Raw genomic sequence first — 13,657 nt, 5'->3', positions numbered from 1 at the left:
TTCTTTCACATCCCACTTTAAATCAACCCAGTTTCATAATCAAACTAGGTCCAGAATCTGACTTTTTTCTTTTCTTTTAGAACTAAGGATCAAACCTAGAGCCTCACACATGCCAGTCGTATACCTATCCCTGAGTTATCCTTGTGCCCAGAGGCACAGACATTCTTTTAAACCATCCTTATCCAAGCCACCGTCATGTCAAGTAGCGGGAGTAGGGCAAAATCTTTTGAACTAATTTATTTATACCTATAACCCTCACAGTACAATCTACTCTCAACACAGCATCTTCAGGATGATCCCTCACTCATAACCACATGACTTCTCTTTTGAAACATCTCTTAATGGCTTCCAAATTAAACAGTAATTCAAGTCTCTATATTGGCCATAAAGTCCTAAACATATAGCCATATCTCCCAAAATTCTCAACTCAGGGTTTAAAGATTCAGTTTCTGCTAACTGAAGTATTTTCCCCCAGAAACCCGTAAAGCTTGCTCTTTCAACTTCCTTAGGTCACTGCTCAAATGTTACCTTCAAGTAAAGCCTCCCTTAGCCATCTTCACTTAAAACTCTATTTCTCCCACCTCTATACACCTGGCATTCCCTCTTCCTCAGTATCCCTGAATTCTTTTTCATATCACTAATCACAAAATGACAATTATATTTTACTTTCAGTTGTCTGTTTTTCCTTAATATGGTCCAATATGATGTCAAGTGCTTACTAGTTCCAAAAGCAGTTTTGTTCTGACCATATGCAAAGCCTGAATTAGTAGTAGAGGAGCTGAAGAGTCCTGTTGTACTGGACGTGGCTGGAGAAGACCCAAACAAGCCAGTCGTTGTACCTGCTCCCACCTGGTTCTGTGGCCCTTTCCGGTTAGCCTGGTAGTCCTCTAAACGAAGTTCCTAAAGGAAGTGCAAACATACTTCCAATATTAATGTGCAGTCTCACCACCCTCCAAAAAAACTATTTAGGAGACTAAATACTTGAATTTAGTATTCAAGTCTATGTTCACACAGGAACAATGACCAAAAAAACAAAAAAATGCAGAATATTACAGTAATTTAGTATCATTACAGAAAACCATTTCCAACAGACATTAAAATTCATACCATAATCATCATAGAACGGCAAGGTAGCTAGACATATTTTAATTTTCTTTTTTTTTTGGTACCTGGGATCGAACTTGGGTCCTTGCGCTTGTGCAGCAGGCAGCGAAACCACTGAGCTAAATCCCCAGACCATTTTAATTTTCTTTTATAAACAATACTACCTTTAAATGTAAAAATAGCTGATAAAAGCACAAATTGTAGGGAGGCAGTGAATTTAGGAAAAGATGAAATAAAGTTAACTAATTTTATCTCATAAATCAGGCATTTCTGCACACTCAGTGAACAGGCAGTTTGGGATATAGGAAGAAGCAACCACTAGAATGAGAAAGTACAGTCAAAACACACAACAATCTATTATAAAGCAATGAGAATGAACAAACTGTAGCTTCATGCAAAGCCATGGATGAAGATCATAATACTGAATGACGTAAGTGTGTATAATATAAGATTCCTTCTAGATAAAGTTCAAAATGGGCAAAATTGCATAGTCAAGATAGTATTCACCTTTGAAAAGTGACAGAGCACAAGAAGAGACATCTGGAATACTGGTTATAATCCGTTTCTTGATTTGGATCCTTTCATTTAGTGAAAACTTATTAAGTTGTACACTTAAGACTTTATGTAAATTTACCAAAAGCATGCGTGTGGACACAAACACACATACACTGACTAGTAATGTAACAACATCCAATCCAAACAGACCATTAGAAGTACTACACCTGTACTTGAAATAAGGATTACCCAGCCTTAAAAAGAGATTATCTATAAATGATACAAAATCTTCAAAAACAACTTGGTTAATGCCATTTTATTTTTGGTACCAGGGATTGAACTTGGGACCTTGCGCTTGCAAGGCAGGCGCCGGAACCACTGAGCTAAATCCCCAGCCCCTAATGCCAATTTTTTTACACATATTCAACGTAAACCACTCAATCCTAAAACGACTCAAAACATTTTTTAAAGGATTTGGTTAGAGTAAAAGCAAAAAAAGTTGCTCCAAGTACAGCTTTACTTTACTGTTTTTTTTTGGTACCGGGGATCGAACTCCGGTCCTTGTGCTTACGAGGCAGGTGGTGGAACCACTGAGCTAAATCCCTGGCCCTACTCAAAACATTTTTAAAAACTAGATTTCCCCCTCCCCCCAAAAAAGCAAGCTGCATTCCAATAGAATTAGAGACATTTTACTTAACAGTTTACTGACCTCTAGTGACTTGCTTTCATACTCTTTCATGGCAGTAATACACTGGTGCTTGGTGCTGATGTTAGTGCTGGCTCCAGCTTTGACCATAGTATCTGTACCAGTTGGAGGCTACAAGAAAAAGTAAAGTACAGCTCAATGACAGCACTTGGCTGGCATACATGAAGCTTTGACTTTGATACCCAGTAGTGGAGAAAAAACCCTATATAGATGCTTTATTTTTCTTTTGGTACCGGGGATCTCGGGGCCTTGCCCTTGGGAGGCAGGCAGCGGCACCACTGAGCTAAGTCCCTGGCCCAAAGGAACATTTCTAAATCCAAGCTTTATATACCTACTCTAACAGACACAATTCCTCAACCACTGAAGGCTGAAACCAGCCTCCTAGCTCTTTTATAACATATGGGCATGCACCAATAGTCCCACCTATTTGTGAGGCTAGGTAGGAGGACTGATTTTTAACCAGGAGTTCAAGATCAACCTGGGCAAAACAGCAAAGTCCTAACTCAAAAAAAGAAAAGAAAAAACAAGACCAAGATGGCTTTAAGAGGGCTTGATTAAATATAACACATTTCAGAGGTGGGTGTGGTGGCTCACACCTATAACCAGAGCTTTCTTGGAGGGTGAGGTAGAAGGATCACAATTTCCAGCCCAGCCCTGGCAACTAAGTGACTTAGGGAGAGAGATCCTGTCTCAAAACTGGGGTGGGACGCGGATGGACCACCTGGTGATACAGATTAGTGTGAAGGCCCTAGGTTCAATCCTCAGTACTACAAAAAAAGAAAAGAAACAGGTACAAAACCTTTCTTTTCTCCCATAGCCTTACAAGGAAAAAGGCACAATAAGATCTAAGGATTCCTACTCTATTGTCAATTTTCTAAACTATTATACTTTTTTTTTGTACTGGGGATCGAACTCAGGACCTTTGCACTTGCAAGGCAGGTGGCGGCACCACTGAGCTAAAGCCCCAGCCCTCAACTATTATACTTTTAACATACAATATATTGGGGGGGGGGGTTGGTACCGGAGATCGAACTCGGGTCCTTGCGCTTGCAGGGCAGGCAGCAGAACCACTGAGCTAAATCCTCGGCCCCAACATACAATATTTTTTACTATCACTGATATTTAACTTTAAATTCAGGATTCTAAATTTAGTATTATGAATTAATCACCTTAGTGAAAAATTCTTCATTTTCTAAATTTTAACAGCAAACTCTACCAAGCTCGCTCTATTTCTGCCAGAGATTTCCATTAGACTTAATACACCTCCTGGTTACTCTAAGTATCTGCCTAACCATTTACATCAAATAATATTCCATATATTTTTATGAACAAAATCCTCCACTTAACCCTGCCCCCCCCCCCCAAAAAAAAACCCAGAAATTTTTTGGTACCTTTTCCATTTCACCAATAAAAATTTTATTTTTTAGCACATACAGAATATTGACTGGTTATTTTATATTATCTCCTTAAAGAGGTATTATTTTCAATGATTTTTCTATGGTTTGCCCCTATTTATTTTTCTTTTTTTTTTTTTTGTACTGGGGATTGAACTTGGGACCTTGCGCTTGCGAGGCAGGCGGAACCACTGAGCTAAATCCCCAGCCCCCCCTATTTATTTTTCTATATAAAGAATGGCCAGCCAGGCATGGCAGGCGCACACCTGCAATCCCAGCACTCCGGAGGCTGAAGCAGGAGGATCACTGTGAGTTCAAAGCCACCCTGAGCTACTTAGTGAGTTCAAGGTCAGCCTGAACTACATATAGTGAGACCGTGTCTCAAAAAAAGCAAAAAAAAAGTTAACCTGAGGCCAAAGTATGAACATAGAAAATTCAAATTCTATCAACCTTATGAATACAAATTTTGGGGGGGTTAGCATAATTCAAATACTTACAATAATCTAGATTTATGTTTTATAACCTCCTATCCATAACTATTAAAAGATTTTGTTTTTAACACATCTTTTAGGAAGTCAAACCAAGCTGTGCCCAACTGGGTAGATGAGCAATTTTACAAGTCATCCTACAAGTATACAAATGAGGAAGAAACATATTCCACAAAGAGTGGAAGAAATACATACGTTAAATTTAATAGTAGTCCCAGTAGGTGCTGCTGTGAAACTACTTGGCCCAAAGAGGGACCCAGATGTGCTACCGAAAGGATTAGAATTAGTATTTGTAGTTCCAAAAAGTCCTCCACTGCTAGTACTTGTTCCAAAATCTGTAAGTTAGAAAATAACATGAAAATTAAACAAAGAACTGAAGAATCTATAAAATCCCCTTAGAACTGGAATATGACACTAGCAACAGTACTTTCACATCCCCAAACCCTCTTCCAACTCTCCCAAGCAACACATTCAAGTAGATATTTCACACAGACATATACTTCTAAGCTCATAACTTTCAAGAGCCAAGTTAAAAACCAGTCTGTCCTTTAGTCAGATAAGTGTTCAGGAAGCCCTGCTTGGACCTTCTAAGAGGCAAATATAAAGAAACACTACTTTGTTTCATCAAAATTTTATCTCATTTCTCCTTTTCTTATTTGGTAACACTAGCTACTGAAATAAACTGTCTCTCTGAAAACATCTTGCCACGACAGACTTCAACAGGGATCATAGTATGTTTTATTTACATGTATTATTACACATACCCACATATAACCAAAGAATATAGGTCCCATTGTGGCAATCAAACATAGGTCAATGCAATATTTGACTCCCCAATCAAAATTTTAAAACTTACTAAGCACTGCTGATCATTTAATAGAAATGAATACAGAAATAGCAGATTCTGATTGGCTTACTTTTCAAAAAAAGCTGAGGCTTAATATAATTATCACATACAAGTGAATTTAACTGTTATATAGGGCCTATTCTTTCTCACAATGAGATGCTACTTCCCAAGTTATACATAGGGAGGCAGAATATCAGCAAGCAAGAAAAACACACTTGCCAGTATTTAATAAAGTGACCTAATTGCCAATATTGTGACTCCTCATTGAAAATTTCTATTTTTCTAAGAACATATCATAAAATACAGTTTAAATAGGCATATCTCATTTGAATTAGTTCCTTGGATTGCATTTTATATGTCATGATTAAATATTTCAATATCCAACAAACAACTAACCCTTTGAAAAAATATGTATAGCTGGTTGATTACTCATGCCACCATTCATTCACTTGTGCTAGAAGTGGCATCACTTCATTAGGGCATATCTGCTCAATTAATAGTGGTTACCTCAAAGTACTGTGTGAAGAAGTGGCCCCAGGCCACATTTGAACTTAAATAGAGGCCATCAATTATAACATCTGCCACAGATAAGGAATGGAGAAGCAATCATGCCATGTCCAGTATTTGTCATTTCTGGTCGAATCTCTTCATAACAAATGTGAGACAGATAAAAATGTGCCTCTGCTTCACATACTACTGACTACAACATACTCCTCCTTGGTAATTTTCATTGTATTATGTTAACACTACTCTGACCTGGCTTTTCATCCTATCTCTGGATACTTTCTATCTCTTCCAGTGCATATTCTTTAAGTATTAATGCTTCTCAAATCTCCATTCTTAGAGGGTCGGGGATTTAGCTCAGTGGTGCCATCACCTGACCCTCGCAAGTGCAAGGTCCCAAGTTCGATCCCTGGTACCAAAAAAACCCCTCCATTCTTAGAGAGATGTACATACCACCCTCCTTTCCTATTAAACTTTGCAATATACTTTGAAATTCTCATCTTCTCATTATTTTTGCAATTTTCTGGGAAAAGGAGATGGGTGATCACAGGGAAAGGGGAAAGACATAACACATTCAATAAATAAATCAAACTGTTAGGGGTACATGTCCAATAATGTTCTACTTACTCCCGAAGCCACTTGGTTTATTTTGTGGAAAGGCATTGCTTTGGGATGAGAAAAGACTGGTCCCTGTGCTTGCAGTTCCAAACAAGCTATTTGACGTTCCTGTTGATGTACCAAACCCAAAGCCAGTGCTTGTGGAGGTAGCTGGCTGGCTAAATGAATTAGTACCAAATAATCCTCCTGGAGACATGGAGGGAGAGAAAACAAGTTAAGCAGATCAGAGTCATTAAGTACAGAGAGACCTGTATCAGCTATCACTCAAATAAAGCCTTTACCTGGTTTGGTCTGTGAATTTCCAAACAGGCCTCCAGTATTGGTGCTAGAGCCAAATGCAGATGTTCCGAATGCCCCTCCAGCAGTGGTGCCAAAGCCAGTATCTGAAAAGGAAATTCAAGGATGAATCAGAATGTAGAAAAGTTACTGAATAAAAAAGGTTTTAATATTTCTCAACTTTTTCAAAATTTCAACAGAGTATCATAGGATAAAATCTAAACTGTAGATATTATATTCATAGCCATAGGGGAATATGGAAACTTGAAGTGACAAGGTGTGAATTCTCCGGTGGGGATGTAGCTCTAGCTCAGTGATGGAGTGCTTGTCTAGCATGCATGACACCCTGGGTTTGATTCCCAGTACGGAGGCGGAATGCTGACTTTTCAAACTAAGTATGAGGTTGTATGCATACAGTGGCAGCTACTTCCTCCTGCTGAAGCAGAATTGCTTGAGCCCAGGAGTTCAAGGGCACCCTGGAAAATATAGCAAGATTAAATTTTAAAAAGTGGCTTTATCAATAAAACTTATAGATTGTTTTGTTTTATGGCAAGGTCTCACTATGTAGTTCAGGCTGGCCTTAAACTCACTATGTAGCTCAGGCTGGCCTCAAACTTACAGTGATCTTCCTGCCTCAGCCTCATGAGTGCTGGGATTACAGGCATGCGCCACTGCACCCTGCTTGTTTTGTCTTCTGAGGCAGGGTCTCACTATGTAGCTTTGAACTCAAAGTGATCCTCCTGCCTCAGCCTCCCAAGTTCTTGAATTATAGGTGTGATGCCGGACATAGATGTTGACATAGCCATTGACCTAAGTGTGGTGCCTGGCGTAGATGCTCGTTCCCCTGAGGCAGGAAGACTGCAAGTTCAAACCCCATCTGGGCAACTTAGTGACTTAGTGAGACCCTGTCTCAAATAAAAAGTAAAATAAGAGGTGGAGATATAGGTAAATGCAAAGGCCTTAGATTCAACCCCCAGTACAAAAAAAAGTTGCCAAAGTAAAGATGTAAGTACATGAGAGTCCATTATACCATGTTTTCTGCCTTTGTGTAAGAGTGCGCACGCGCGTGTGTGCTTGCATATGTGTGTGTGTGTGTGTGTGCGTGTGTGGTTTTGTTTTTGTTTTGATTTTTGTGGAACTGGGAATTGAACCCTAGGCATTTGCTAAATCAGATCTTTTTAAAATTTGGGGACAAGATCTTGCTAAGTCACTATACCCAGGCTGGGCTTGAACTTGTGATCCTCCTACTTCAGCTTCCCAGAATGCTAGGATTACAGGTATCTACCAGCACACCAGGCATAAGCATAAAATTTTTTAACAAAAGGTTGAAAAGTGAGTAAAGATTTGTATAGGCAATTAGTGCTATATATAACACAAGGTAGAAAGGGTGGTGGGTCTCCAGAAGGCTGATTGTGATTTTGAATTTTCTTAATTTCATGCATTTTATTTACAGAATAAATCTCACAGCAGTTATTCAATAATTTCCTTTTATACCTCAATATTAAAAAAAATATTTTCTGGTCTGAAAATTGGTAGTAAATTATGACTTTCTGTGAACAGAACCAAATAATACAAATATTTTAAATATTTTTATTCATAACCAGAAAGGTATGAAAACTAAGAACATTTCTCTTTTCTTAAAAAATTTTAGCAAGCTCTTACCTTGGTCATTTTTCAGAGACTCTGTTGTAAAGACCAAAGTATAAATACAATTCCCATCTAAAGCTACCAGAATAGATTTGTTCTTAATAAGACACATCTAATTAAGATGGTTTCTTTCACCTTTTGTTTTTTTTTAAACTTACTCTGTCCAAATGTTGAAGTTGTGCCAAAGCCACTTGTGCCACCCCCAAAGGGGGTTCCAAATGATTTGTTAAACATCTTCAAAATGAGTTTTTCCTTCAGAAAGCTAGAAAGAAGAAGAAATTACCACTTTTTAAAAAGACTACAGAATGTAATTGTTTTTAAAAAATCTCTGTCTACAAACTTAATCAGGTCTATACATATTATGGCATTATATACTTTCAATACCGTGAAATTTATATGATAAAATAAATCTTATAAAATCCTCTTTAATCTATACAGTCTTAAACTGACCAGGGCCATAATAATAGGTTAAACTTCACATACAACAACAACCATTCCTTGGGATTAATATGAGAAAAATGGAAAAATAGCAACAAAATCTTTGTAAATAGGGAGGACTGGAAGGGTTGAAGGGAGGGCTGGGCAAGGGTGAAAAATAAGAACCAAGAGAGATTATGTAAAGGTGCAAATTTTCAATGATGAATGTCATTACAATGTATACCTAAAACGTACCAATGATTAGAATGAATAATCAATAATGCAAAATAGGAAGAAAAGGTCCAAAGGGGTAGGGGTAGTGGGAGGGACAGAGGAAAGGAAAGAAGGGAAAGGAAAAATGATGAGAAATGGAAATAAAGTCTTTGTAAATAGGGAAGGGTGGAGGGGGTGAAGGGAGGGCTAGGAATGGGGAGAAAATAAGAACCAAGATCCATCATGTAAAGGTACAATTCCCAGTGAGAAATGTAATTGTGTTGTATACCTACAATGTACCAATAAAAGAATTTAATACAAAAAAAAACAAAAAACAACAACCATTCCTTTAAAACAATGATTTTTGGCTTTTTTCTCCACTACTGGGTATCAAAGTCAAAGCTTCATGTATGCCAGCCAAGTGCTGTCATTGAGCTGTACTTGGAGCAACTTTTTTTTGCTTTTACTCTAACCAAATCCTTTAAAAAGATTTCAAGTCCACTAGGCTAGATTTTACATAATCCACCTAGGAGGTTATGCATTATACTCATCAAATATTACAACCACATTCCACATCCCCAAATACCTGAAATGCTAAAATCTTCGTCAAGCTTTATTTCCCATAGTTTGTTATAAAAAATGGTTTTTTCCTAATTTTTGGATATTAAATATTGTAATAATAAATGTTTGCCGAATTACAGATGCTCCTCCTCTCATCTCCAAATCCCGAGGGTCTAGTACCATGACGTTTTCTTTGAGATTACTTAAGATCGGGCCAGGGATTTAGCTCAGTGGTTCTGCCGCCTGCCTCACAAGCACAAGGACCCGAGTTCGATCCCTGGTACCAAAAAAAAATAAATGGTTGAGAGAGATTACTTAAGATCATTCTCTATGGTCCTCTATCTCCTACTTCTGAGAATATTACAGAAAACCTTTGATGAAAGTCTCTCATTTCATATATATTATTTTCCCACAGTATTGAAACTACAACCTGGTCGCTTAATAAAGTGGACCAAACTGTTCCAACTACAGAGGGGTTTGGGCTTTTCCCACTATGATTTGAATAAAAACAAGTTAACAGTATAGTTTATTCAAAAATAAGGGCTTTTCCCCTCCAAATTTTCTTTAAAGATGTCTGCTGCCAACCTTGTGCCTGTGAGGCAGACGGCGGCACCACTGAGCTAAATAAATCCCCAGCCCATTTTTTTTTCAAATGTTCTTTTTTTTCTTTCTTTTTGTTTTTTTTTTGGTACCAGGGATTGAATTCAGGACCTTGAGCTTGCAAGGCAGATGCAGTGCCACTGAGCTAAATCCCCGGCCCTGTTTTTGTTTTTGAGACTGGGTCTCACTATGCATTTCAGGCTGGCCTTAAACTCACGATGTAGCCCAAGCTGGCCTCAAACTTGAAGCAGTCCTCCTGTTGCAGCCTCCTGAGTCCTGCAATTACAGGTGTGCACCACCACACCTGGCTTAGAAAATCCTGAATAAGCTATTTTCTTATATTAAACCTGAAAACCATGCTTATTTGGATTGTGACAAGTATGATTTTTTTCTACTATGAACACATATTGGAATAGTCTTTCCTTCCAGTAAAATCATGCCTCATTCATATAATACAATTAAAAATTAAATTTTGAGGTGCTCTTCTTGACAATATTCTAGAGTCCCATTAACACTTCCAAGTGCTGTGACACTCAAACATTTTGTGCACCCTGGAAAAGGTGAGGCTGTCCCTTAAATATGTGATGCTTTAAAAGAACATGGATATTGTCCACTCTAAAATTCCAGGGGAGGAGGAACCTCAACAGTTTTTTCTTCATCATCTAGGAACTGAATAATATCTTTGATTAAACAGAGCTCATTCAAACCAGGAATTTTAGAAATTCACATCAGAATTAGCTGGCAAAATTTTCAATATACAATCCCCCCAGGCCCTATTCTAGAAATAGTGAACCGAAACATCTGGGGTGGGATACACATTTGCACTTTGAAAGAGCTCAAAACTTTAAAGCATGTCCTCAAAACTAGAGGTTACATTTCAAGTAATCATCATTTATCTTTCAGTAATGAGATCTGCTTTAAGTTTCCTGCCTTTCCAAATTATGAAATGTCACAAAGTGACAGATCAAGTCTTTACCTTTGTTTCTTTTGGTTTCTTGAGACAGGATCTTGCTATGTATTTCAAGCTAACCTTGAACTCACCGTGTAGTCCCAGCTGGCCTGGAACTCCCAACTACTCTGCTGCCTCAGCCTAAATTCTGGGATTACAGGCCTGCACCACCACGCTTAGGACCTTTACCATTATTAAATGGTGGCTTCTGTTCCAGGGGAAATATTTTTGAAAGTGCTTACCAGAAGTGAAAACATCCAGCCAGGTAGGATGGCACATAACTATAATCCTAGCACTCAGGAAGCTGAGACAGGAAGATGACCATGAGTGGGAGGCCAGCGTGGGCTACACAGTGAGTTTAAGGCCAGCCTAAACACAGCAAGACCCTATCTCAAAAAGGGGAGGGGGGCATTTTCCAGGTCCCCTTCTGTCTCTCTTAGATAGGAGCTGTCTATCCCTCAAAAAATTATTTCCTACTCTTAACTTCCCATTGTTCCTAGAATTCATTCTTCAATTTTAGAGAACACAAACTCAGCATATCAGATAACTAACAGGTTGGGAATTACATCTATTTCCCCCTGTATCATCCCTAGATCATTTTGGAGGCTGCAGCAAGATAACTGGAAGGAGCTTTGTAATACTGGTTGGAACTTCTAGAACTATTATGATAAAGAAGAAAAGCTGACATCTTTGCCTGGTATCTGATCTTAGAGCGAAAGCATTCAGTTTTACATGTCCTCCTCCACATCATCTGCCCAGACGTGCACTTGTGAGCTTCCTTGTGGAGTGGCAGTTTCCAGATTGTTAACATGACAGACAAATGCTTTAAGAATGAGTATTACAGCACATTAATCAATGCTGCCCTATTCATTATAGCCTTGTACTGAAAATGATAGTATATCAAGATGACGGAATATAATAATAAGGCAAGAAAAGGAAAATAAAAATCAGAGAGAGATGAAGCTATTTCTAGATGACATGACAGCCTAGACAATTTCAAAGAATCTGCCCATAAAACCCCCCCAAAATCCTACACCTATTGATTCAAACAAAGTGAGAAGATAAATTCACAAGTCAATAATATTTCCATATATTACTAATTAAATTATGTATTACACAATCCCACAAAACTATATAAGCATACATATTGCCATAATTCTTCATATTTACATATTACCAATAATTTCAGCATGAAATCTGAAAATACGTAAAATCATTCAAAAAATTAAATTCTTATGTGTAATTTAACCAAAGTGCCCAAGATTTATACACCAAAATCTACAAAATGCTAAGAAATCTAAGTAGAATGAGTTGATGTTAATATACTCAACATAGGAAACATGTCAATTTGTTACAAATTCATATATAAGTTTAATAGAATTTTTACCTCAATTAAAATGTTTTAAAGATGTAAACAAAATTATAAAATATGTATGGAAAGTAAAAAAAATAACATAGCTAAAATAATTCTTTTTCTGGTACTGGGGATTGAACTTGGGACCTTGCACTTACAAGGAAGGCGGCAGAACCACTGAGCTAAATCCCCAGCTCCTAAAATAATTCTGAAAAATAATGAACTAGGAGAGATCACTCCACTTTCAGTGCCATTTATTTATATTAGTTATGGTTCTCTAAAGGGATGGAATCAATATATGTATTTAGTTATGCAGAGGATTTATTAAGTAACCTTACAGGATCAGAGGTGGAAAAGTCCACAATGGCCACCTGCCCTCTAGGAAACCAGAGGATGCAGAATCTGTGCAGCCCAAGAAGACTGAAGCTGCCAACCAAGAAGGATCAAGAATACAGAACCGGGCCAGGGATTTAGCTCAGTGGGTCCGCTGCCTGTCTTGCAAGCACAACGTCCCAAGTTCGATCCCCGGTACCAAAAAAAAAAAAAAAAAAAAAAACAACCAGAGAATACAGAACTAGTCCAGTGATCTGAAAGCTCACTGGAGAGTCACTGCATGTAGTAGGTCTACATTGGAAGGCTCAAGAAATTGGAAACCTGGAGATCAATGCCCAAAAGTGACAGAAACAAACCGTCCATACTTAAGAATAATGGAGTTCTTGGCCGGGGATTTAGCTCAGTGGCACGGTGCCTGCCTTGTAAGCGCAAGGTCTTGAGTTTGATCTTCGGTACCACACACACACACAGAAGGAGCTCTTCAAAATGGTTGCATTTCCTTCTTCTTCCTTCCCAGTTTGGTGGCCTACATGCCAGTCATATACAGACGTATGCAGAACCATGCTTATGGTACGTATTCCTCACTCAGGTCAAGTTGACATATAAGTTAATGGTCACAATCCTCCCCTTGTCAACTTGTCAGCCAGGCACAGCTCCTTAAAACACTTAATCTAATATAATAGCAATTCATAATTATGCCTAATACAACAGAACTATCCAGCTTACAAAAATATGTACATATTACAAAACATACATAGCATATAGTATATAACATGTCTTATGTACATGTGGGTGATATATAATATATATAATGCATCATACAGAATATCCATGATTGAAATAGCATATATAGTGGATATATATGTACATGCACACATCTACAATGCATAGTATACACATTATAACATATGTGGATAATATATGATATTCTATGCTGTATTATATATGCTATACATGATATGTGTGTCTGTGTTTGTGTGCATATACATCCAATAACCTTCTCCTCATATATTTTTATAAAAATAACCTTAAAATAGTTCATAGATTTAAAGGTAAAACAAGATAAAATCTTGAGCACCTAAGGCTATGGAATATTTTCTTAGATGACGTACCTAAAATATAACACCAAAAAAAAAAAAAAAAAGATACAC

The 13,657-nt window shown here is 37.8% G+C and overlaps 1 protein-coding gene across 8 annotated transcripts in view; it reads right to left on the bottom strand.

Moving 5' to 3' along the window:
• Positions 1-13,657, bottom strand: part of Nup98 (nucleoporin 98 and 96 precursor) — a 120,421-nt gene that overhangs the window by 74,195 nt on the left and 32,569 nt on the right. For all 8 annotated transcript variants that reach the window (XM_004863320.4, XM_004863322.4, XM_087211842.1 and 5 more), the window contains exons 2-7: positions 8,238-8,341; positions 6,438-6,539; positions 6,166-6,342; positions 4,383-4,522; positions 2,309-2,416; positions 720-900 (exon numbers count right to left, since the gene is read on the bottom strand). In XM_004863320.4, coding sequence (XP_004863377.2) covers positions 720-900; positions 2,309-2,416; positions 4,383-4,522; positions 6,166-6,342; positions 6,438-6,539; positions 8,238-8,313 — 784 coding nt within the window. In that variant the 5' untranslated portion in view covers positions 8,314-8,341. The remainder of the gene's footprint in view (positions 1-719; positions 901-2,308; positions 2,417-4,382; positions 4,523-6,165; positions 6,343-6,437; positions 6,540-8,237; positions 8,342-13,657) is intronic.

The sequence above is a fragment of the Heterocephalus glaber genome, unplaced genomic scaffold, assembly GCF_053883595.1.
Source record: "Heterocephalus glaber isolate CG9 unplaced genomic scaffold, H.glaber_assembly_v1.0 deba00001428, whole genome shotgun sequence".
Classification (NCBI taxonomy): domain Eukaryota; kingdom Metazoa; phylum Chordata; class Mammalia; order Rodentia; family Bathyergidae; genus Heterocephalus; species Heterocephalus glaber.
This window is presented reverse-complemented; position numbering and strand designations above follow the sequence as displayed.